Source organism: Pseudorca crassidens, chromosome 1, assembly GCF_039906515.1.
Source record: "Pseudorca crassidens isolate mPseCra1 chromosome 1, mPseCra1.hap1, whole genome shotgun sequence".
Lineage (NCBI taxonomy): Eukaryota > Metazoa > Chordata > Mammalia > Artiodactyla > Delphinidae > Pseudorca > Pseudorca crassidens.
The window spans coordinates 107,637,758-107,664,822 of NC_090296.1; the positions used below are offsets into that span (position 1 = coordinate 107,637,758).

A 27,065-nucleotide genomic window follows, 5' to 3' on the forward strand; every position below is an offset into this window, starting at 1 on the left:
ATATTAAATTAGTCCTCTGTTGATGGACACTTAAATTGTTTGTAGTTTGTTAGTCTATGTGTAGGGTAACTTCCTGGGAGTGAGATTGCTGGGTTAAAGTGACATGCTGAACTTTAAAGAAGCAAGATCAAGAACGTTTTTTGTCTGTTTGTTTTTAGTGGCAAGAACACATAAAATAGAGAAGAAGGGAAATGGTCTGTGGGAAGGCAGAATATGTCACCTTTATACAGTTTTGTTTAGATAAACAGTGTATTATAATGATCGCTGAATTTTTCACCACACACAAAAACTGGCAACTATGTGAGGTGATGGATATGTTAATTAAACATTGTGGTAATCATTTCATGTGGTATACATGTGTCAAATTATATTATACACTTTGAATATATTGTTGTATTTGTTAATTATACATCAGTAAGGTTGAAAAAAATAAAATGAAGAGTTAAATAAACTGATTCATTCCAAAACAAGACTTTAAAATTCTGTTATATTTGTGAATATTCTTTCTTGTATAATGATTATAGAAGTAGAAAACCTTGACATGAAACTGGGAAAAATGCTCTAAATTTGAGGAAGGATAGTTAACAATGATAAAACTTAGTGACTTCCTTTTTGATGACCAAGGAGTACTGAGCTTTGTGACTTCTTAGCGTAAAGCATTGATTTGAAAATATAACTTTTAGAAAATCAGTTTAAAAATATGTCACCACTTACATTGAGCTTAGTGAAAGTTTCCTTTAAATATTGTGAATATTTAGTGACTATTTCCTTTAAATAACAATACATACTAGCAAGGTTTCCTTTGAAGTATGGCTGAATGAGTCCATGGTTACCTAACTTTCACCACTGATGCATGAATCAAAGCAATTAAAAATTGAAGGCAGCCTTTCTGTAATGAAACTAGAGAATTGCTGTAGCTTCATACCAGGCTACCAAGAAAAATCTTACAAATAAAATGAAATTAGAGCTAAAATCCAAAGAGGAGACATACTTACTTTTAGACCTCAAACAGATGCATATCCCTCAGAGTAAGAGAGATATGTATTCCTCTGAGGGACCTTTCAACAGTCACTCTGCAACATAAAGATTCAGGATGAAGAAATGGGCGAAACCATCTTTATAAAGGCTGATTTCCGTGGCAAGTTCCTGGCAAATATACCCCCTTCTTCTTAATGTAGTACTGGAAAAGTGGCATGGGGCAGGAGGAGAAGTGCACTAATGGAAGTATATGTTTGCAGTTGTGCCTAGGACTCGCAAGTTGCTTTCCTCTTTCTAGTGCTCTATAACCAGTAAATGACAAAGGAAAACAAGATTTATGTATTTATAAGTATATAATTTATACATTTGATTATACAAAAGCAAAATACTTGAGTATGGCAGAGTAAAATTGACAGGAGACAATTTGGAAAAATGTTTATACTACCTTTTTATGACAAAGCTTGCATGTATACAAGGAATACTTATAAATCAACAAGAAAAAGGTGAATAATAGGCTAAGAATATGAATAGATAATTCTGGGAAGAAATGTAAGTGGTAAATAAATACATAATTTTTTTCTGGTTAGCATTTAAAAAATTTAGTGATAGTGTAATTAGGCAGGAGCTGTCGTGTACTGCTGATGGTAATTAATTATGTAAACTTTGGGAAGGGTGTTTTGTCAACCAGTATCTGAATTTAAATTATTCTTTCAGACTCAGAACTGCTTATAGGAATTTATGCTACAGAAACTCTCTGTGAGCAGTGTGTGTGTGTGTGTGTGTGTGTGCGCGTGCACATGCGTGCGTGTACACACGCGTGTACGTGCATGTACGAAAGAGCACAAGGGGAATCATACAGATGTTTATTGCAGCTTTGGATTACTTCCAGTTTTTGTCAGTGGTGATTTCTTCAATAAATTTTGGTGCATTCCTATAGTGGAATGCTGTGAAACTGTGAATGAAGTAAAGCTATATATATTGACATGAGAAGATACCTATGATTACTCAAAGAAGAAAGCAAGATGCCAAACAGGACTAAGCAGACTCAAGCATCGATAAAGTATTCATAAAAATTAAATATGTGCTAATATGTCTGTAAAATATAATAGGAATGTATTATGCCAATATATGCTCAACTGTATGGTGCCTGTGCTTTTCTTACAGATGCTTCTTTGACAAGACCACTTCATCATCAAACCTCTGCCTGCCCCCACTCTCACGGAAACCCTCCTCCTCAGACTCAGCCTCCGCCTCAAGTGGATTATGTTATTCCTCATCCTGTACATGCTTTCCATTCTCAAATATCTTCTCATGCAACATCTCACCCCGTGGCACCTCCACCTCCAACGCATTTAGCCAGTACTGCTGCACCAGTCCCTCAGCATCTTCCTCCCACACACCAGCCAATTTCACACCATATTCCAGCCACAGCACCTACAGCACAGAGACTGCATCCTCATGAAGTGATGCAGAGGATGGAAGTTCAAAGAAGGAGAATGATGCAGCATCCAACGTATGTTTTATGTTTTTAAAAAAATAATCACACTTTATTCTTTTGCCTTCTATTTCCATTGGTCTTTAAACCTGTAAAGTCTTTAGAAGTGATGTAGCTATCCTCAATTAATAGTGATGTAACTTAATCCTCCGTTCACTGGGAAATTAATTCTTTACTAACCAGAATGTTCCTCCATCTCATCCTGAGTTGTAGGTGCTGACAAAAAACAATCTATATCAGGTTATTTAGTAAAATCAAAGCCCTTTCAGGATATAACCCAAGGTCATCTATTTTTGCAAGCTAATCTTTGTTTCTTCAGTAGTCCATACTAAAGATTAATGTTAAAATTGGTGATCCTGAGTAACAAGATGTAAAGTTATTAAAGATTGAATTTGATTTATTTTATGTTACCAACCAGAGGGAAGAAGGGTGTTAGTAGAAGTTTTCAACAGCTGACATTGAAAAACTAGTCTTATTAACTTAGTTTATTTATAAATTTAAATATTAAGATATCCCCCCCCAAAAAAAAGATATTCCCCAAACATTATGAAAAGACTATAATTGAACTTTTTGTTTTCTTTTGAAAATTCAGGATCTGATATTCTAATTTAGGGCAGCGTACTTTGTTGGTCTTATTCTGCCTGCCTGTTTTGGTAAATAAAGGTTTGCAGGAAAACAGCTACACTTGTTCATCTGTGTATTGTCTGTAGCTTCTTTCACACTACAGAAACTAAATTGAATAGTTGCAACAGAGACCATGTAGCCTATAGAGCGAACAGTATTAACTATTTGGCCCTTCCAGAATGTTTGCAAAACTCTTGATCTAATCAATAATCTGGCACTTGTGTAACTTCTTTCTTTAGTTATATAATTTAAGGTTATATTCAGAATCTCTGGCTGTTTCTGCCATTCTAATATAGTGACCCTTTATATAGAAAGTTGCCAATTTCATATTCATATCTTCCAGTATCTAGAAAATTAAGATTAAACATGCAAAATCTGTAAATGTGTTCGAAACTAATAGTAAGAATTAGACTATAAAAAATGAATCCCTGGAGCTGTTTTTTCTTAAGTGCCATTTGTTTAGAACTTTATGACTATTTGCATTTGTAAATTTGACAGACTTTAGACTGGAAAGAGAAAATATAATTAGCTGGGATGACAAAGTGTGAATGGAGGTAATGTCAGTTCCCTGGATGGGTTGACATGTGTGTTTGAAAAAAATGCACAAGGTTAAAATTTTTTTCTTAGAAGTTTTATCCATTAAAATGGATGAATATTATTACAGTATAAAGGTGAAGCAAGGGGCTTCCCTGGTGGCGCAGTGGTTGAGAGTCCGCCTGCCGATGCAGGGGACACGGGTTCGTGCCCCGGTCCGGGAGGATCCCACATGCCGCGGAGCGGCTGGGCCCGTGAGCCATGGCCGCTGAGCCTGCGCGTCCGGAGCCTGTGCTCCGCAATGGGAGAGGCCACAACAGTGAGAGGCCCGCATACCGCAAAAAAAAAAAAAAAAAAAAAGGTGAAGCAAAATAAAATAGTTTCCATTTTTCTGCTTTATATGTTTATATAAAATAACTTCTTTGTGCCTGTAGCATATGCTGGAATATTAATTTTAAAAATTTTATTTAGTTCCTATTATTCTATTTAAAATACTTGCTGTAAAGCAGGTATGCAAGATAATGTTAAAACTGCCTTTTTCCTTGGGTGATATTCAGATTGGAGGCATTGTAATAAATGAGCAGTGAGAATTTGTGGGATTATGGTTTCTTGATTTATTATTAATCATTAAATTATTTTATATTACATTTTTATAATTTATAGAATTAATTTCAAGACTAATCTGTAGATGTTTGTAATAGTAATACTATATTATTTTTTCTACACTAAGAAATAACCAATTATTCAATTATTTCCAGTGGTCTTTTTGTGTTCTGTGTTTCCAGGCGGGCACATGAACGCCCCCCACCCCATCCACATAGGATGCATCCAAACTATGGTCATGGGCATCATATTCATGTGCCTCAGACTATGTCCTCACATCCTCGACAGGCTCCAGAGAGATCTGCCTGGTCAGTATCTTGTTTATTTCAAAGCTATGCTCAGTTTCTTGTGGTGGAAACCTGGAAGAGATACTTTGTAGTGGAATGCCTAGAGAAGGGTAGTGTGGAGAAACTGAATTCCAGCTTATCTGTGAAGCACTGCCTCTGGGTGAGTCCTAAGAGACCTGGAGAGGAAAGAGTAGCAGCTTGAGTTCTGGGGCAGGGAGTGTGTCAAACAGGAGTAGAGCTTTTTGTTGTTGTTGTTTTTCAGGGATCTACCGTCAAAAGTTAACTCCCTAAACTTTTCATAAGTTCTTTATCCACCGCCCCCCACCTTTGTACTCACATTTGCTGTACCACCCTTAACCCCTGCTGTTGACAGGGGAAATCCAGCCAGCATCCTCTAGGCTTGTGTTCTTTCCTAGAGAAATGGAAGCAGATTTGCATTAATTTTCTTTCTGGATCTGTTATCTGTGGGCAGTCATTGAGATCTTGATCCACAATGACTTTTGAGACAAAACATAAAATGAAAATAAATAAAAGAAGATTTGGCATTTACCAAATTTTACTCTTTCTAAAATTTTGTTTACCCTTGCTTTATAAGGTAATTGTCCTTGATGCCAACAATCCAGAGGCACTATCCAACAAATGGAAGACCTGGGAGCACATTCATATAAACCAAAAAAGCAACCTCTATTCTATATGCTCCTCAAGAAGAATCAGACTTTTAGATTGGAAGGAACCTTAGGGGCCATTCATTGTATTCCCTTCCTTTGTGAGATGTGAAGCTGAATGCAAGTGCTTCGCTCCTCACGCTCACAAAATTGGATCTTTGAATGTTAATTCCTAAAGTGAATTTGAAATTATTAGTTATATCCTTTGGGCTAAATTATCTTTTTTTCTCAGCTAAGTAAGATAAGAATCTTCAGATTACTTTAAAAAATGTAAACATCATCCCCCATTTCTGTTGATAATAAAGACACTGTAAAGATGTCTAAAATTTAAACTGTTCTCCTCTTTTGTCAGGGAACTGGGAATTGAAGCTGGAGTGACTGCAGCTACTTATACACCTGGAGCATTGCATCCTCACTTGGCCCATTACCATGCACCACCTCGACTTCATCACTTGCAATTAGGAGCTCTTCCTTTAATGGTAAAATAGGAACCTTTCAAAATTCTGACATAGTTGCCTTCGAAAACTATTCTTCCTTTTCTAAATTAAATATTTTATTGGAAATATTTTTAATGTATTAGTTGTTAATAGGTGTTTCAGTAGAAGTTGAGAATTATTATTAGATTGAAACTGTGCTATAAGAAGGTATTAGATATATTAAAATATGTGTTTGTATTTGCATTGTAAAATATATTCTTCTTAATGTAAAAAATGACAAATTTTTTTCTTTTTATGTGAAGATGACAATCTTGATCTACTCTCCCTAGGACATGGGCTTTATTTTGTTGTAAGTGGTAATGGGTCTGTTCTAATGCATTCATACTTTATTTTCTGATCAGCAGGACTGTATTAATTCTCTGTATCTGATTTGAACAGATTCAGATTTTGTTGATCCATTTTGAGTTCTAAAGAACAAATTTCGCAAAAATTGAGTTTGCTCTTCACATAATACATATTGTGTGGTACAGAGAAGTGAGTAGTTTTGTCTTGTAGGGGTAGAGGCACTGCAGAGAAGGTTGCCAAGACACTTTATTATACATGCAACTTCTAAGCAGGCTTTGGAAGAATTGGGAATGGTACTCTTACAGTGGCTACAGCATGTAAAGAGCTTTCAAATAGCATAAGCACAAGGAAATCCAAGTAAGTTGGTATTTCTAGATCTTAGGGGTGAGGGTCATTCAGCAATGAAGTATCTGCCCTGCTAAGAAACTAGGACTCAGGAACCATTGAAAGGGGAATGTCTTGATCATATTTATGTTGTTAGAGTGATTTAATCAGATTGTAGTTAAATAGACCCCCTCTTTAGTTGTCTGTAAAATAGATTTCATGGTAGGAGAAGGATACTGGTTAGGACATTATAGTAGAAGAGATAAAAGTTGGTGAATGCCTGAACAAGGACAGTGGCAGTTGACATAAAAATGATGGGATACACTTGAGTAATATTTAGGATGACTTCCAGATTTCTAGCTTTGGTTATTAGGTATATGGTGTTGCCATTCACTAAGTTGGAGAATATTAGATGGGGGTTTAGGGAAGGGGTTATTAGGTGAGTTAGGTTTTGGACATACTGAATCTGAGATAATATGTGTATCAAGGTGGGATGTCCAGTAGGAAGTTAGGTTTATGGTCTGGATCTCCAAACAATAAACTGGTATCTGAGTTAAAGATGGGTTGTGATCTGTCAGTGTACAATATATATGTGTCACATATCTGTCATATTACATGAATCCATGGAAGAGGATTAGATTTCCAGGAAAATCTAATCTAATTTGTCAGACTGACAAGAGATTGACAAAAACCTTGGAGAATAATAATACTATATTTAAATGATAATACTGTACTTCAAACAAAGAATTCCAAGAATTGGCTAGAGAAGTTGAGGATAAATAAAGTTAGAATTATGTCAAAATAATATGGTCAGTAGCGTTTCATCACAAAAAAGTAAAGTTTGAAAAATGTTGAATGCATTTGGCATGGGAGTGGTTATTGGCGGCTTTTGTCAGAGTGATTTCAGTAGTGGTGAGGGATGGAGATGGGGTGCCTCTTAGATTACAGTAAGGAAGGTTAAAAAATGTGGAGACTGTGAATATAAACTACTTGCTTTATAAACTTGGCTGTGAAGGGAAAGTGGGAAATAGGGTTGGCATTTGTTCCAGGTTTAGAGAGGTAATGTAGGTTTGGAGAAACTTGAAGGTAATTTTAGGTTTAGGACAGAACAACATTAGCATTAGGGAGGGCTTGTTTGAAGATGTCGCGGAAAAGGGGTGGGTAGCAGCTAATTAAGGATGACCCAGGGTCGGGGAATAGGAGAAGAGGGGAGCAGGTGATAGAGCTGACCTTTGAGTAGGAGAAAGAGGAAGTTTACCCCTAAAAGCTAGAGAAAGGAGGCTAGGGAGGGTTACAGGAGAGGTGCAGCTTTAAGTAGTTTGGAAGGCAGGAGTTCCTTTCTGATTTTTTTCATTTTCCTTGGAGATGTGTAGGAAGTTAGATTATCTGCTTAAAGCTGGATACTATTGATCTTGATTATGAGGAAAATTGCAGATATTTAAATACTAGGCTATTTTAAGGGTAAAAGTTATTGCTTATTTTAAATTCTTTTCCATGTGTGAATTGTCTTTTAAAGCTGTAAAACCTGCTAGAAGTATGTTACGATTCAGCAGAAGCTGATTAAAAAATAATTTTGGAGATTTATTTATAAAAATGGAAGGATGGTGCTCTGTCTCAGAATCTCCGTTTCCTAACACTACGGTCAACTCTTGTTATTCATGGTAGTTATGTTGTGTAGATTTGCTGTGAACGCTGACTAAGGAGATGTTGAACTATTGGGGTGGCCAAAAAGTTCGTTTGGGTTTTTCCATACAATGTTACAGAAAACCCCGAACGAACTTTTTGGCTAACCCAATATTATTCCTAAGGGTAAATACAGCCCTAGGTTATTGCAAGCTTCTAGTCACAACAACCAGTCAATGCATTATGTTGCTTTAATGTGTTTTTCTGTTTAGAGACACCTTATTTGACATATACTGTTGATTCATTAACATTGATCTCATGGCCAGCAACACCATAACTCATGCCTGAATGAAGCTTATCTACACATATTTTCTGCATAAAGCACATCACAACCTTTTTGCACTAGGAACACTAGCCAACAATTAAGCATTTTGTTTGGGAGCCATTTTAAACAATAAAATGATCTATAAATAGCACAAAAATGTGAAAAACATTGCACTAAGTAGATTGCAAAAAAGACACTTGTTTCCAGTGTAAGAGCTGAAACAACTTGGCAGGGTCTTCTTCCTCTAGGCTGGGAACACGTATTGGGCAAGTCAAATTTTTTGCTGCTCTGTGCAGGTCCATGAATGACTGTGAGAGCATGACTATTGATTCTGGAGTTACAAATAAATTCAAATAAATTCTCTCAAGTAGGTGAGTTCACAACAAAGACATCCATGAATAATAAGGATTGACCATGCCTAACAAAAAAATTAGAAAACACTGTTAAAAGTTTCACTAACAGAGCCAAACCAAAAAAGGAGCCAAGGGTACCTTTGACTATTTGGGAGTTAGAGGAAGGGGAGTAAAACTTTTATGTTGAAGTTAAGTTTTATGCATTTCTGTTTCTTAATACTGTTCAATAAAGCTCTCTGAAATTGATCAGATCTTATAAAATTTTAGCCTTTATACGTTTAGGCTACTAAGAACATCATTCTTAGGTTTGAGTATTCTTTGTGCAAAATAAATCAAGTAGAAGAGAATTGTTGTCTCGTGGAACTGCTGTTCCCTTTTTTTTTTCCTTCTGATGACGGTTTGAGTTATTATAAAAGAGATCATTTTTGAAGAGGAACCTGTTAACAGAATGCTTTTTTGGAGCTATAAATACTTATTGAAGTTGATTTTTGTGAGAAGCTGGATGGAGAGAATTGAGTGTCTGAATTATTCAATGGTAGCAGCAAAACTTGAGCCTATTCTTAATTGATTTAGCCTATCTCTTCTACTAAAATAGGTTCCTGACATGGCAGGCTATCCTCACATTCGTTACATTTCATCAGGCTTGGATGGAACATCATTCAGAGGTCCTTTCAGGGGCAATTTTGAGGTATGTAATAAAATTAATGAAGATATTTGCCACAGTATCCGTAATGCAGAGAGAGAATATATGTAATATTAATATTTACAACTGTATAGGATTGCTGCAGTGGCTGGGGATCAGAAAGCAGTAAAATACCTGAATTTCTGATATTGCTTCTAGGGATTATTATAGAAAAGTTTATAAGTGATATTAATTTTAGTGTCAGAAATTACCCAAGTATTTGAAGAAGAGTAAATGAAAATATCTAATACAGAAGAATGTAGAAATTTATTGAATTAATATAAATATCAGATAAAGAACCATACTATTAAATGTGGGAGAAAAACCTTAATGCTTTTTTTCAAAAATAAATGCAGTAGACTTACGTGCTTTATTGAACCCATGTGATGTTTGTAATACATTAGAATTGAGCAGTAACATTTTCTATATAAATCTACCTTTTGCAATATATCTTGGAAATCAGTACTATCATTTTTTGGACCAATTCATTGTTTTCGATAGCTCTTATATTGTACTGTGTGGATGAATATAAGTTAACCATTCTCCTAGAAAATCATTTAGGTTTTTCTAATATTTTCCTACTACAATCGATGCCTAATGCTTTTTGACTAAGCTTAATTTTTAGAGAAGCATTGCTGTAGAAAAATAAACCTAAGTAATTCAGTTTTTTGCTAAATATCTTCTTGTTTGAATTTTCAGGAAGAACAAGTCATTTGAATATGATGTAAAGTTTTTTGGTTTTTTAAAAAATTTATTTATTTTTGGCTGCATTGGGTCTTTGTTGCGGCGTGTGGGCTTTCTCTAGTTACAGCGAGTGGGGGCTACTCTTCGTTGCGGAGCATGGGCTGTAGGGCACACAGGCTTCAGTAGTTGCGGCACACGGGCTTAGTTGCTCCGCGGCATGTGGGATCTTCCTGGACCAGGGCTCGAACCCCTGTCCCCTGCATTGGCAGGCGGATTCTTAACCACTGCACCACCAGGGAAGTCCCTGATGTAAAGTTTTGTTTCTTCATGTCAGTTTGGAAGTTGGAGTTTTTGGGACTTAGAACTATTGTTTGACCTGTTTCCCTATTTTACTACAATGATTTCATCTTCTACATGCATGCACACATGCTTACTGATGTACATAGTACCATGCGGTAATATGCTGCCCTAGTCTGCAAGGATGACTTTGCCATACCACTTCAGTTGGCTGAGAAAAGAATTATAAACAGTCATTTGCCTTACTGTATATATGGCTTTTTGAATACTCTATTTACATTGCAGGTTTATAAATATGGAACTTTATTGCTTTTACAGTATTGACAGTGCTGTTCAAGGAATAATCATCCTGACTTTTAATACTAGTTATTCTTCACCTTCAGGAACTTATTCATTTGGAAGAAAGACTAGGAAATGTCAATCGTGGAGCATCCCAGGGGACAATTGAAAGATGTACATATCCACATAAATACAAAAAAGTAAGAATTTATTTTATGAAACATCTACATTATTATTGAAATGCATAACATTTAATATTATGGACTTCCTTTGAGTTTGTGGAGTCTAGCAACTACATTTTTTTTTTTTTTTTTTTTTTGTGGTACGCGGGCCTCTCACTGTTGTGGCCTCTCCCGTTGCGGAGCACAGGCTCCGGACGCACAGGCTCAGCGGCCATGGCTCACGGGCCCAGCCGCTCCGCGGCATGTGGGATCCTCCCGGACCGGGGCATGAACCCACGTCCCCTGCATCGGCAGGCGGACTCTCAACCACTGCGCCACCAGGGAAGCCCTACATTTTTTATTATTAAAACAATATATGCATGTAGTTAAAAAATTGAAAGTATAAAAATATATACTCTGAAGTCTGTTACCCTACTGATCCTAGTTTTCCTTCCCAGAAGAAAAATCATGCTTAAACATTTCTTAGGTATTCTTCCACATATTTTTAATAATATGCATATGTATATATTTTTCTTTCACTTTTAAAAATAAAGGGGATAATATACACACATTTTTGCACATTTTCTTTTCATTCTGTATCAGCACCTACAGATGATCCATATTCTTTTTAATCACTTATACAGAATTCCATCATACAGTAGTACCATAATTTAACTAGTCAGTTATTTTGATGGACATTTAATTGACCTACATTTCTTATATTCTACCCTTATATTCCTTATGTAGTATTACATCTAGAAGTTATGGACTAGGCATGTTAAATAAATTGCTTTCAACAGACAACAGTGTTCTATGCTATAGAGACTAATAAAGTGTGAAATTTCTGTTCATTGTATTGTTCATCCTTTTTCTAAGAGTATTAATGAAGTATTACCATTAAAGTCCTTTCAACTGTTTAAGCTAAATACTATAATTAGCATTAATTTTTTGAATGTTATTTGAAATGTTCATTAGCCAAAAAAAGTTTATTTGGCTGTACTCATGATAGGACAAAAATAGTATATAGTATTCTAATTGTGGATTAAAAATGATAAATTTCAAGCTAATGAATTTCTATTACTTTTAATTTTGCTTTTGATGCTGATTATTTAAGGGTCTTACAAGAACACTTAGTTGATAATAGTCACTTAATTCATCCTTTAATTCATGACAGTTTTGCCTGGGAAATAAGTTGTGGGTGAATGTGTGGTTTTGTTTTGTTTTGTTTTTCAAATAAACACAGACTTTACTCAGTTGTTCAATAATGTCATCTCTACTAATAAGGTAACAACTGATTGGTTCTCACAGAGGAAACTGCACTGCAAACAAGATGGGGAAGAAGGGACTGAGGAAGACACAGAGGAAAAATGTACTATCTGTTTGTCTATTTTAGAGGAAGGTGAAGATGTGAGGTAACTAGACACTAATTATCTAAAATCCATTGTCAAAACTGTACAAGATTTCATTTGAAAGTAGACCAGAACCCAAATAAAGATTACTCCTGGCATACCCTGTTACCAGTCTCTGACATGTAGAATTGCCTTCTTATAGTGAGTGAAATAAAAAAGATTAAAGTCTCTGTATTAACAGCAAAGGGGTGTGGATGGGAAATATACTACCTGTTTTGGGGCCACACCAAGACTTGGCCAGGGAAATTTTGTGGTCAAAAATGTCTTCTTTAAATCTTGCAGGAAGGAGAATTTGAGAGGTGAGAGGCTTTGGAGGCCAAGACAGATATACTAATGTATTCTCCAGAGCTTAAAGAGGGGGATCCAGATTAGCTCCATGCAGTTTGTTTTACAGCATCTTTTATAAAGTAATCTTGTTCTAAAATTTCCTCTCAGTTTGTAGACTGTTTTCTTCTTGCAACTTTGTGATTTAGGAAATGTTATTATGCTAACCAAATATTAATTTTAGACTTCTCTTTTTATAATCTCTTAAGTTAATTGTTTTGTTCCTATTCTGGTTTTTTCTAATGTAACATAATCCCATATGAAACAAGTTCTATAACATATATAAAAACTGTATAGTAGTTTTGTTGCCCTAGTTTATAAGGAAAACTTTATCGTATTTCTTCAGTTGGCTAAGAGAGAGAAAAACTGTTATAAAAAGTTGTCTACTATACCACATATAAGGTTATTTGAACACTGTATTTCCAGTGAAGATTTATAAATATGGATGATAATTGTTTTTACAATATTGACAATACTGTGCAAGGAATAATTGGAACACCTCTTTTTAGCTATTTTTACAAAATATTAGGAAGTCTGAAATGTATGACAACTCTTAACGGGGGTGGAAGTTGAAATGGACACTTAAGTCAGTAACTTTTATCCTACTGTTACACTTAGATTTAACGTTACCCTGTTATTGCACGGAAGCTTTCTTTATTTCTCAATTTCCAATTGGTAGTGTAGTGTACTAAAGTAAACGTCTCTTTTTAACCTAATTTTAAAAGAGTAGCGTAGAATTAAGTGGATATAACATGAAAACAATATTATTAACCTTTAATCAATCAGGTACTTAAATTTAATATGTAAAGATCCTGTAGACAGAAAATAATATTGCATATTAAGACATTCCTTAATCAGTATGATATGGCTGCTGTATATTTACAACATAATTTCTAAGGCTTTTGAGAGAGAATTAAATGAGATTTTTTTGAAAGTGCTTCACAAATACAATGATTTGATATTTAAAAATGTACTTACAGTATTATGTTACAGGAAACATATTGCCAACTCCAGTGCATTGGCAGCTCATGTAGAGAAGCAAAGCTGGAATAATTGCTAATGTAATTGTTGTTCTTAAAATTCCTGAGATTTTACGTAATTTGATTCCATACCTGTGACAGTTAATTATCTTGGTCATTTATACATTATATTGCCCAGAGTATTAACTTAATGTAGGTGTAACTCTTGAGTACGGAGGGGTGTTTTTTTTTTTTTTTTTAACACAAGAGAAAAATGTTTAGTAACTTCAGAACATTACTGAATTATTACATGTATCATTTGTTTAAAAATAAATGCCACTACACTTGTCATAAAATTAATTTTTGCTTTTTGTTTTGTTTGCCTATAATAGACGCCTTCCCTGTATGCACCTTTTCCACCAAGTGTGTGTTGACCAGTGGTTGATTACCAATAAGAAGTGCCCCATATGCAGAGTGGACATTGAGGCCCAGCTGCCAAGTGAAAGTTGACACCATGTTTCAGAACTCTTACCCTCCCTCTCATTCCCACCCTCCTGGTACTGCAGTCTACCAAAGATGGCATGACTTACCTGCGCAGATTTGGAAGCCATGAACTTAGAGTGCTGGCTCTGCTATATGGTACAACTAATGCTAGACCTACAGTTTATGTATACAGTTGATTTTGATGTATTTATAAAAGCTTTTTTTTTTCTAGATTTGACATTTTTCCTGTATCATTTTACTGTATTTTTGCATGGTTCCTTGTATTGCATTTCTTTGCACATATTATGGGCTTGTGACCCTAAACTTGCAGGCAAGATTAGCTGCTTTAGTAAGTAGAATTTCGTGGTCTTTTTGTTTTTTACATAGTACCAGGTCTTGAGAATTACGAATTTTTTTTATCCATTACTAACGTTTAATTTAATCAATCATGTACTTTAGTTTAATGTATAAAGATCCTCTAGAAAATGATAATATTGTGTATTAAGACATTCCTTAATTAGGACAAAATGGCTGCTGTATATTTACAATATGGAGTTCTGAATTAAATACCATTCTTGATACTGGGAACAGAATACAAACCATTTTCAATCAGATGCAGATGGTATTCACATCACCAGAGTGATCAATAGAAATTTTCTTGGTGTATCCTTTTCCTTTCAGCACAATGCAGATAGAGTTGAATATTGATATCATACATTTAGACTGCTGTTCTGATTGTATTTATCTTTTTCCTACATTGTTTAGAACTTTATTTCCCAGATTCAATTTTTGCTGCTGTGAAACAGCTCTGATGAACACTAAATAGTAATTTCAATTAGCTGGATTGTACATACTTGCAGATTTAACAAAATTTTAGGGAAATTGGAGAAGACATGTAGAATTTTGTTCAGTCTTCTGCTAAGCACGTATATTAAAGATATCTGCTTACATTGATTTTTGTAAACACATTTAGTCAGGATTTAGAATTGCAGTCATCGGCAGGTATCTGTGCATTCATAGAACTTCTAAAGGTCCCAGGATCACTTTTAGAGGGATTTTTATTAGTTTAAAGATAAATAAAGTCAGCTGAATCTACATGTCTCTTGTTTTATTTCTCTTTAAACTTGAAAACAGTAAATCTGCAGATACTGTGAGGCACAAATTATACTGTCAACCTACTGTTGCTCTGGTTTTAGACTCCCACTTCATACATTACCAAGAGTCGATCACTGATTTAAAAATTTTAATTTCTATAGTTAAGATTTACTGCATAATATAGAATATTAAAGTTAAGTTAATGTACTAACATTTCTCCTTTGGAGAAAGTTTTAATCCACTTAAGGATGTGTATTATCAAGATACTTTCATATACAGGATAGCCTAATTTTATTTGTCTAAATATGCTTAATATGCCCCAGATTGCAAATACATCAGTCAGTAACATCACTGTCTGTATGTGGAAGACATGTTCCCATGGGTCATATGTGAAGATGTCGATAAGCTTGCATTAAGCCACCTGCTTTGTAAGTGGATTGATTAATAAATAACTTATATTTCTATTGTCTTTGTGTTTCATAATTCATTTTTAGAAAACTGTTTACACTGAACATCTTGGAATTCAAAACAGTGATCTCGCTCAAGTTGATATTTGCATAATTTGATGTTTGTATTCATTCAGTTATGGCTACTTGCCCTTGTTTTGTATTAGTAAATGTTACACCGTAGTGATTGGCAGTATCAGCATGCTTCAACATAGTATGTGTAGAGATGGAGGATGGACTATGGTTTATAAGTTTGGATATAAAATAATATATTTAAAAAGAATAGTAGGGACTTCCCTGGTGGTACAGTGGTTAAGAATCAGCCTGCCAGTGCAGGGGACACGGGTTCGACCCCTGGTCCAGGAAGATCCCACATGCCGACGGGCAACTAAGCCCATGCGCCACAACTACTGAGTCTGCGCTCTAGAGCCCACAAGCCACAATTACTGAGCCCGCGTGCTGCAATTACTGAAGCCCGTGCGCCTAGAGCTCGTGCTCCACAACAAAAGAAGCCACCTCAGTGAGAAGCCCACGCACCGCAATGAAGACCCAATGCAGCCCCCCCAAAAAATTATAATAATAATTTAAAAATTAAAAAAAAAGAATACTAGATGATTAAGCTGCAGTTGTAGAAGGGTTGTGGGAGGAGTGGCAAGACAGAATGAGAGAGAGAAAAAGAGAGAGAGAGACTTTGTTTGCCATCTTACTAGGGACAAGAGCTAGTAGCCTGTCTTCAGGTAGCCTGTGATGGATGTAGGACTTTACCACTGGAAAACCCAGGGTCTGTGCCAAGGGTTAAGATGGGGAGAATTCTATACGATGGAGGCCGCCTTCATGCTCCCCAAAACACAAATACAGATAGATTTCTCTCTTTTTTAAATATTATATCAGATTTAGATGCACAACTACCTATTGACCTGTTTAATGATTGCTACTGATTTTTTTAAAATCTAAAGTATCATTACTTTAAAATTTATTTTATGCAAGTATTTGTAGCATATACCTGAATTGTTAATGCAGGAGCTTCTTAAGCTACTGCAATTAATTACAGAAAAATGTGATTAGTAATGAACCAAGTGAGAAAGAAAATAATTTTTAGTATTTTAACTTTCTGTGCTTTGTTTTGGTGTCTTCCATATCCTGCTACATCTTATGTCAAAACGAAAATTTCAGTGATAGCTATCCAAATACTTTAAAAACTCTTTTGTCAGCAAATCCTTATGTTCATCGTTGTTAATATGCAAGTGATAAACTGATATTTGAAACATTTTTTTTAATCTGGTGACTTTGTTTAAGCTGCTAGCACATTTCATCATTTGAAATGTTCATCGTTGTTAATAAGCAAGTGATAAACTGATACTTGAAACATTTTTTTTATCTGGTGACTTTGTTTAAGCTGCTAGCACATTTCATCATTTGAACCATAACTATTTGACAGAAAACTAGCTCTGTTTTAAAAATGCTATTTGTAATACAAATTAAAATGTAAACGCTGTAGACATTTTATGATTAGTTTTTCATAATTAGTTTTTCATAAATGGGAATAGCTTAGTTTTGTAGAAAATGCATCCTGAATTTTTTTTTAACATCTTTATTGGAGTATAATTGCCTTACAATGGTGTGTTAGTTTCTGCTTTATAACAAAGTGAATCAGTTATACATATACATATGTCCCCATATCTCTGATTTTTTAAAATTTTTATTTTATATTGGAGTATAGTTGATTTACAATGTTGTTAGTTTCAGGTATACAGCAGAGTGATTCAGTTATACATAGACATGGATCTATTCTTTTTCAAATTCTTTTCCCATTTTGGTTATTACTGCATCCTGATTTTTAAAAAATTAGTTTATTTTTGGCTGTATTGGGTCTTCGTTGCTACGCGCGTGGGCTTTCTTTAGTTGCGGTGAGCGGGGGCTACTCTTCGCTGCGGTGTGCGGGCTTCTCATTGCGGTGGCTTCTCTTGTTGCAGAACGTGAGCTCTAGGCGCGTGGGCTTCAGAAGTTGTGGCACTCAGGCTTCAGTAGTTGTGGCTCGCGGGCTCTAGAGTGCAGGCTTAGTTGTGGCGCACGGGCTTAGCTGCTCCGCGGCATGTGGGACCTTCCCGGACCAGGGTTCGAATGCGTGTCCCCTGCACTGGCACCCCTGCATTGGCAGGAGGGTTCTTAACCACTGTGCCACCGGGGAAGCCCTGCATCCTGATTTCTAATTTAACTTCCAAAACCTCTGGCAACAGTAAATTTTCTTGCTTATTCAAGACTTGACATGTCACAATATTGGATATAGCAATATTGAAATATTTTCTCTCAGTTATAGATTTCACTCATTTCCTTGAATTAAGGGTTATGTCCAAAACAGCTATTTCTTTCTAAGAATATTTTCTTTCTCTCTCCTCTGTATTCTATACAGATTCACAGGCCACACAGTTGATCTTTTGGAGTTTTGAAAAGAATATAGTCTGGTGTCAGACAGACTTGGGCTTAGAATTGTTTACCTCTAAAAAACTTAAGCTTTCTGAGCTTCATCTTCCTTATCTGTAACAGAAATAGTTTGTTATTAGAATTAAATGAGATGAGTGTGAAGAGCTTTGCATATAGCACATACTTAAGAAGATACGTTCTCCCAGTGCTTGCTCATCCCACCCCACCGCACAAATACCCTTGCCCTTGCTGACAAATGGTAGCATAGCAAGATGCTGAACCATAGATCAGTGTTTGCTGTAATCTTTACTCTTACCCAGTCCAAGCAACGGATTACTAGATAAGAATGAACAATCCTCTTCAGCCCTTCAAATTTTTCTTCTACCAGAGGAATGGAAGATTCCCAGCACATGTTCCTTTGCTTTGAAGTCACATCAGGCACAGTTACCCGTAAAAACCGTCCAATGCTGTGTTTTAGGCAGCTGCTGCCAATAGATCAGACGTGGCATAGGATATGAAACCATTTGCCTCTCTGAGCTAAAATAAAATATTACGGAGAGATTAACAGCTAGAATTTCTCCATCTCTCCTAATTTTCCTTCCCATCAAATTGTGTTATGCAGGGATCTGGTGCCCGTTAAGGATTAATTAAGCACACTGCTGAGCTGCCTTTGTTATTGTATTAGCTGCTTCTAGGCTTATTCTTAGAGAGACCAAGAGTGTGTGGAAGGTGTAGGTTGCCAGGAGAAGCTTTTGATTAGCCCAGAGAAATTGCATGTCTCCTTTAATCCTTTATCATCGCTACCGAGAATGGTTAGATTCACTAAATACTAATTTTCATTGTGTGCTACGCTGAGTCAGTTTTGCTTTAGGTGGTGATATACAGTATGTGTGCAGGGCCGGGGGTGGGGAGCTTTGGAGAGTAAACTTCTACAGATTGTTATTGATATGTTGTGTTACAGAAAGGAAGAGTTTGGCTTCTGCCATTGCCTGTGTAGCTGGTAGCACAGCTCAAGATACTCAGATTTCCAATCTGGCCCATAATATGGGATGCTCCAAACTTGTTATCCTAAGGATTCTGTTTTTTAGATTCTCAAGAAGAGTTTTCGACAAGGGAATTGGAAGAGATATGGTAAGTCTTCCAGCTTGGCTTTAAAAAGGAATGGATATCTTTATTGAACTGCTATCTAGACTACCGTACTGTTAGTATTTGCTCAGAGAATAAGCTGTGGTGTACCTGGGTTCCTAGAACTTTGTTGTTAGCCACACACACCCCAAACCCCAAAGGTTTGTATTACCTATTGTTTGGTGACCCTAAAACTTAGTGGCTTAGACATCAAACATCTTAGTTTCTGTGGGTCAGGAATTTGGGAGCAGCTTAGCTTGGTGCTTCTGGCTTAGGGAGTCTCATGAAGTTACAGTCAAGGTGATAGCTGGGGCTGCAGTCATCTCACGTCATTACTGGGTCTGGAAGATGTGTTTCCAAGATGGCTCACTCACATGGTTGTTGATAGGAGACTTCAGTTCCTTATTGGCTGTTGGCCAAGAGACCCCACTTCCTTGTTATGTGGGACTCAGATGTCTTCACAACAGGGTAGCTGGCTTCCCCAGAGCAAATGACCACAGAGAGAGAGCAAGTAGGAAGCCACAGTGATATTTTTCATCTAGTCACAGAAGGTATACTCTCATTCTTGCCACATTGTATTCATTAGAAACAAGTCACTAAATATAGCCTATATTCAAGAGGAGTTGATTGGGTTCCAACATTTGAAGAAAGGTATAGCAAGAATTTGTGTACACATTTTAAAAACACCACAGTTAGTAACTGTCTTATCCCCTATGTCGAGACCCAGTCTCTAGACATCTTGGACTTCTGTGGCCAAAGATTCTATCAGACTGGTTTCAGTCCTTCCCAGGGCTCTCCATTACCTCTGATCCATGGTTCAGCACTAAATCAACTGTGCCCTCAGGAGGTAACCAAATGCCAAAATATCTGGAAGTGGCTCAGGCATTCAAGTTGCCCGTGTGAAAAATTTTCCAAGAATAATTTTTTTTTTTTTTTTTGGCTGTGCCACACAGCATGTGGGATCTTAGCTCCCCAACCAGGGTTCGAACCCATGGCCCCCTGCATTGGAAGCACAGAGTCTTAACCACTGGACCACAAAGGAAGTCCCAGAATAATGTTTTTGAGGTTCACAGTTTACAAATAATTATAAATCCTAGCTACTGTGCTATGTTTTCCTAAGCCATGACACCATAGGAAACAGTAAGATACAAGACTTGCAGCAGGGATATCCCTGGTGGTGCAGTGGTTAAGAATCCGCCTGCCAATGCAGGGGACATGGGTTCAATCCCTGGTCCGGGAAGATCCCACGTGCTGCGGAGCAACTAAGCCTGTGAGCCACAACTACTGAGCCCATGTGCTGCAACTACTGAAGCCCACGTGCCTAGAGCCCATGCTGCACAACAAGAGAAACCACCACAGTGAGAAGCCCGCGCACCACAGCGAAGAGTAACCCCCCTCGCCACAACTAGAGAAAGCCTGCATGCAGCAACGAAGACCTGATAACAGCAAAAAAACAAAACAGACTTCCAGCAAACAAAAAAAGCTTATTTGGTGCAAGGATTGAGAATACTCCCAGGTAAGTATATCTGTTACCTATTATGTAACAAACCACACCAAATCTTAGTGACTTAGACACAATATTTATTTGGTCATCACTGTACAATATGGGCAGGGCTGGGCAGGAACTGCTCATATCTCAGTGTGGTGTGACCACTGGGTTCTTCATGTGACTGTATTGAGTTGGGAGCTCTACTGGGATGGAATGCCAGTGTGGCCTCCCTTAGATGTCTGATGCTTTAGCTAGGATGGCTGGGACAGCTGAAGACTCACTGGGCATCTCTCTCTCTTTTTTTTTTTTTTAATTAATTTATTTTTGGCTGTGTTGGGTTTTCGTTGCTGCGTGCAGGCTTTCTCTAGTTGTGGCGAGGGGGGCTACTCTTCATTGTGGTGTGCGGGCTTCTCATTGCAATGGCTTTTCTTGTTGTGGAGCATGGGCCCTAGGCACACGGGCTTCAGTAGTTGTGGCACGTGGGCTCAGTAGTTGTGGCTCGCGGGCTCTAGAGCGTAGGCTCAGTAGTTGCAGCTCACGGGCTTAGTTGCTCCGCGGCATGTGGGATCTTCCCGGACCAGGGCTCGAACCTGTGTCCCCTGCATTGGCAGGCAGATTCTTAACCACGGCACCACCAGGAAAGTCCCTGGGCATCTCTCTTGATGTGGTCTCTCTAGTGAGGGAGAGCTAGACTTCTTTACATGGTGACTCAGAACTCTAAGAAAGAAGAAACTGCCAGGCTTCCTAAGACCTAGGCCTGGAACTGGCACAGTGTCATTTCTGCCATATTCTGTGAGTCAAAGCAAGGCTAGCCCAGATTCAAGGGGAGGGGAAAAAGACTATACCTATTAATAGAAGTAGCAGCAGCAAAAAAAAAAATTGTGACCATCTTTAATTAATCACAGTAAGGTAAAACAAGTGCCATTGCTGTGTTATAATTCCTAGTACAAACTTCCTGAACACATTTTTCCCCCCAAGCCAAAGTTTAGCATATGGAGAAGTCATGTGTGCAAATGGTTTATTTTCTCAAGTGTAATCATGAGAGGAGGAATCAGTGGTGGAGGAACTTTGACTTCCCCACACTGATGTTTGAGAAAAAGAAACTTACGTGATGGAGATATTTTTGTTCCTTTGACTGCCATATCTTTGTGTAATTTAGAAATTCTTTCTGCAGTGTTCTTTTTTTTTCTTTCTTTTAAATTTAATTTATTTTTTGGCCATGTTGGGTCTCCATTGCTGCGTGCGGGCTTTCTCTAGTTGTGGCTAGCAGGGGCTACTCTTTGTTCCAATGCGTGGGCTTCTCATTGCAGTGACTTCTCTTGTTGCGGAGCATGGGCCCTAGGCGTGCGGGCTTCAGTAGTTGTGGCTCGTGGGCTCTAGAGCTCAGGCTCAGTAGTTGTGGTACACAGGCTTAGTTGCTCCGCGGCATGTGGGATCTTCCCAGACCAGGGTTCGAACCTGTGTCCCCTGCATTCGCAGGCAAATTCTTAACCACTGCACCACCAGGGAAGTCCTGCAGTGTCCTTGATAGATGGTTATTGTGAAAGTTAATTTCATGTGTCAATTTGCACCATTGAGTGCCCAGACGTTTGGTGAAACATTATTCTGGGTCTATTTTGGGGGGTGTTTTCTAGATGAGATCAAGATTTGAATCTGTAGTCAGTGTAAAGCAATCTCCTTAATGTAGGTGGGCCTCATCCAATCAGTTGAAGGCCTGAATAGAACGAAAAGACTCTCTTCTCCTCCTCCCACACCCCATGAGTAAGGGAGAATTTCTCCTCTTCACTGCTTTCAAGTTGGGACATTGTTTTTCTCTCTGAGTGTCTCTGCGCTCAGACTGAGACATGGGCTCTTCCTGGGTTGCTAGCCTACCAGCCTTGGACTGGAACTACACCATTGACTCTTCTGAGTCTCCAGCTTGCAGACTGGAGATTGTAGGACTTGTTAGCTTCCATAATTGTGTGGGCCAATTCCCTATTTATCTGTCTATCTCTGAAGAACCCTGACTAATCCAATTATGCCCATGGTTATATTCTTCCAGGGATGATGAGGTCACTACTTACTGAAGAAGTACATTTCTTTTGTAAACAGTTAAAATCATTAATTCTTAAAAAAAATAATTCTGTTCCTTTGGTAGATGTTCCTATAAGTCATAGGGTCCTATTCTGTATTTTGGAGCAATGTAAAAATAAGTCTGGTTTCTTGCTATATGCTAGCTCTTCAGATACTATAGGACAGCCATCTTCATTTATTTGTGTCTTCTCAAAGTGGAATATCCTTAGAACCCTTTTGTTTAGACTGGATCTTAAGCCTCTTACCTATTCTTGTCACCATTTTCTGGATATTTCTAGTTTATAAACATCCCTCAAAATATGATACCTATAAGTAATCATCACTCTGGCTGTGGCCTGAGCATTAAAAAGTATGGAATTAACCTGAACTCACTCATGCTAATGAGTTAGGTCTTGGAATAGTGGTATTTTCCAAGGGTGCACAGGTTTCCTAAAGGAAAGGTGTGGAAATGGAAAGAATAAGAACAAATTGAAAAAGGAATACAAACTGAAGGGAAATGAGACACAGTCTGCACTCTACCGTCTGTGTGAGAGTGGGATTGGCTGTCATGTCCCAGTAGGCCTGCACACCCCACAGGCACAGTTTAGCCCAGAATGGGGGCAGTTACTGAAAAGCCAGCTTGATACGCCAGTTGGGACATTCTCTGCATTCTGTAGCTCCTCAAGATTCCACCAAAGCTGATTAGGATATGATACAAAATTAAGAGTGTCTTACAATGTTTATCTGGTATAACAGAGAACAGGAAATGCATGAATAATCGAACAGCATAATATTAAAACTCTTGAGTCCATGGTTTATTATCCTCAACAGAACTTTTACTTTTTTACTCACTTTCTAAGGATGAGTAAATTATATTGTTATCCTTTCATGGACCTTATATTTTAAGCACCATGAGGGCAGGGACCTAGTTTTTAATGCCCTCTTGCTTATACAAGGCATTTAGTAGATTAAAAGAACAAAACAAAAAACAAAAATAACTTGAATAATCTGCAAGCTTGAGGTCCAGATTTTAGAGACTCATTTTGAGTGGAGGCTCATGAAGGTACTAGAAAGGTCTTTCTTTCTACCTCTGTGGGTCTCCCTGCTACTGAGCAGACTTACAGGCCCTAGACTGGGACATACCCATGCACCCTGCCCAGCCAGCAACAGATAACCAGGTTACCTTCATGGGATAGATAACGGTTACATATTGGTCAAGGTGAAAGTAGTAGGTCAAGATGGATGCAAGCAAGGCAGAGAAAGAAGTCTTTCTTTTTGTAAGAAAAGTGACCTGCCCCTACCCCCAAAGAAATTAGCATTGAAAGTTACTTATTTGGGGTAACATTTGAAAGAAAATTTTAACCTAACCACTCAAAACTTTTAAGTTACCTTGCAGTTGTTTCCCCTTGTCATCCATATTTAGTCATTTATCAGGGTTCTGTCATTTCTCCAGTAATTCCTCTCATACCTGTTTCCATTTTTTTATTCTCCACACTCATCCAAGTCAGAGTTTTGTTACGTCTCACCTGGGAAAACTTTTTCCATAGTCCATTCTTCGTGCTGCCTCCAGGGGTCAGCTTTCTAAAACAAAGTTCTAACCAAGTCATTATCCTTAAAAACTTTCCGTGATTCCTCATTTCCTGGATCTTTTTCAGCTTTATCTTTAACACTCCTATAATCCAGATGCCTCAGACTGCTTTGTTTTTCCACAGATTTATTCTCATTGTTTCTACTTGAATGCCTTTGCCATCTCTGCTTGCCAAAGTCTAACCCTTCCTTTAAAAGCTCAAATGTCCGCTTTCTAGTAAGCCTTCCTTCACCTATCCCTATTTTGAATTAATCATATTATTTGTGCTCAATATTTTATAGGTTCTGCCTCTTAAAATACTTTTGTTCCTATTTGTCTCCCCTTCCTCGTTTTGAACTTGAGGGCATGGCTTGCACTTTATCCTTCTCTCTGTTCCCTGCAGTGCCTTGTAAACACTGACATTTTAATTTTAATATGGTAAATTTATCTTCTAGGTAGTTAAGAGAGAAAAGAAATCAGGAAGAGGTAGGCAGTTAGGGTAGGGGACAGAAATGGGATAAGAGCAACTGAGGGAGAGAACATGGTAGTAATTAGGAAGATAGCTGGGTTCTGATAAAAATCAGCTGGTGAAAATCATAATTTGTTTATTGTCTCATTCACAATTAATGATATATAAATTAAACTGGGCCCTTTATGCTTCCACTGTGATCTGGAACAACAGCTGCTGAAAGTCACCAAGAACAGAAATAGAAAAGCATTCTTCAAGGATATAGAAACCATGACCATGAGCTGAGCTTTTGGACTTTTATGATAATCTAGTACATAACCCACATAAATCCTAATAAAAATTCAACAATAAATAAGCACTTTATTTGTTCTAGGCACAGAACCAACACCCCTGCCCTCCTGTAGCTTATAATCTAGCATGTTTGATCAAATGAAGCAGCTCCCTGGGTTGAGCTTGAGATGGTCCTAGTGCCTGTTGATGGCACTTCTAGGAGAGCTGTGAGGTTTCCAGCTCTGACCTGACCCAGGACAGTTTTGGCCTCCTGAAGTTCTTGAGTTCTGCATCAACAGTGGCTATCTGACTGAAATTTTCCCACTGGGGGAAGGTCCTGGAAGTCTGAGGGAAAGAATCCCAGGAACAGGAGAAAAAGGTGGGTAGCTGAATAAGAAATTAGAAGTGAGGAAGGTCTGACAAACAGCAATCAAATCTCTGGTGATTCAGGATAGTCCTGACAGCCAAGAGTGTAAGACTCTACCCCAGGCTGAGGAATCTTGGTGTCAGAAAAGAAGAGTTCCCGTTTGGCACTCCAGGACCTAAACATTTGTGTAGGAATCTCAGAATCTGTCTCTCTGACTTTCTGTCTCAGACGTCCTTTCGTGGGGTTGGAAGACACTAGGCAACACCTACCTTGAAGTCCAATAACTCCTGCCAAACCAAGCCACTCACCTTGTTTCCAGTCATGCTGGTTGAATATTGGTCTGTGCTTTTGCTTGGGGTGCTCTCTATGCCTGCAATATTCTCCCTTCACTCCATATCTGCCCCATATGCATACCTTTTTGAAGCAGTACTTGACCAAGAAATGAGAATAAAGTGTATTGATCATGTAGAATTTTACCATAATGTAAAGGGCCATTGGCCTTCAGGAAATTTATCCTTGGTTAATTTTCTATTTGATTCCCTTTGATGACTGTTTCACACTTTTCCCACTCTTTCTGCCAAATGTAGAGAGGACAATGGTAAATACGGTGGAAGGAGCACAGGCTTTGCAATCAGACTTGAGTACCAACTCTAGCTTTGAAACCTATGAGGACTGTGATTGCAGCCAAGACATAGAACTGTTCTGAGCCTTAGTTTCTTCATCTGTTAGATTGAGATAACACATGACATGTTAATTAGACTCATTGTGGTGATCATTTTGCAATATATACAATGTTAAATAATTAGGTTGTACACCTGAAACTAATATGTATCAATTATACCTCAATTTAAAAAATGACCCCAGGGCTTCCCTGGTGGCGCAGTGGTTGAGAGTCCGCCTGCCGATGCAGGGGACACGGGTTCGTGCCCCGGTCCGGGAAGATCCCACATGCTGCGGAGCGGCTAGGCCCGTGAGCCATGGCTGCTGAGCCTGCGCGTCCGGAGCCTGTGCTCCGCAACGGGAGAGGCCGCAACGGTGAGAGGCCCGCGTACCGCAAAAAAAAAAAAAAAAAAAAAGACCCAGAAAAACTGGGATAATATTATGAATAAAGATTATGAGGACTCTATGAGAAAGTTTATTTAAATTAGAATATAGGAAGAGTGATCAATAAATGTTACCTAAGACAGGAGGGAACAAGAAATAAAAATATAGAAGGACTACAATGCATTGAACAAGAGATTGAATCAAAAAGTTTACTTTTAAGTTTCTAGGTTAGTTGCTGTGAGGGATAAACCATAAGAAATAGTACTTCTATTTTAAATGAAAACATAATATGTCTAATATGGATTAAATTATTCAGCTTTAACCATGTCAAATCAGTTAATAAAAGCACTTTACCACTCTTAACATTTCTGTTTACAAAGACCTGAGAGGTGGTAAGGATTGTTTTATAGTTGTAGCTTTTGATAACACCACCAGTATTATAACAATAAAGCAAAATATAATTATACTCACAACCCCAGTGCACAAAACATCTATTGGGTTGGCCAAAAGGTTCGGTTTTTTCTGTAAGATGGCTGTAGTAGCACTTAGTTGTCTTTAACTTCATTCATAATAATTTTGTTAGATTGTATGTGACATCTATCATATCCACGTGCATTTGAAAAAAGACATCAAATTTGGTGTATTTTTGTGTAGCCATTTTAATATTGAAGACGGAAGAAAAAAAACATTTTCAGCATATTATGCTTTATTATTTCAAGAAAGGTAAAAATGCAACCGAAATGCAAAAAAAGTTTTGTGTAGTGTATGGAGAAGTGCTGTGACTTATCGAACGTGTCAAAAGTGGTTTGCGGAGCTGAGCCCGGCGCGCCGCGCTTGAGTGGCCGTTCC

General features: G+C 37.6%; 1 protein-coding gene across 10 annotated transcripts in view; it reads left to right on the forward strand.

The window, feature by feature from the left end:
- RNF111 (ring finger protein 111) overlaps positions 1-15,435 on the forward strand; it is an 81,415-nt gene extending 65,980 nt beyond the window's left edge. For 5 of the 10 annotated variants that reach the window (XM_067748431.1, XM_067748413.1, XM_067748488.1 and 2 more), the window contains 7 exons: positions 2,143-2,491; positions 4,390-4,542; positions 5,539-5,665; positions 9,189-9,281; positions 10,640-10,735; positions 11,981-12,108; positions 13,781-15,435. In XM_067748431.1, coding sequence (XP_067604532.1) covers positions 2,143-2,491; positions 4,390-4,542; positions 5,539-5,665; positions 9,189-9,281; positions 10,640-10,735; positions 11,981-12,108; positions 13,781-13,898 — 1,064 coding nt within the window. In that variant the 3' untranslated portion in view covers positions 13,899-15,435. The remainder of the gene's footprint in view (positions 1-2,142; positions 2,492-4,389; positions 4,543-5,538; positions 5,666-9,188; positions 9,282-10,639; positions 10,736-11,980; positions 12,109-13,780) is intronic. The other 5 variants (XM_067748458.1, XM_067748450.1, XM_067748477.1 and 2 more) reach the window with 3 other exon arrangements.
- Positions 15,436-27,065: the final 11,630 nt, after the last annotated feature.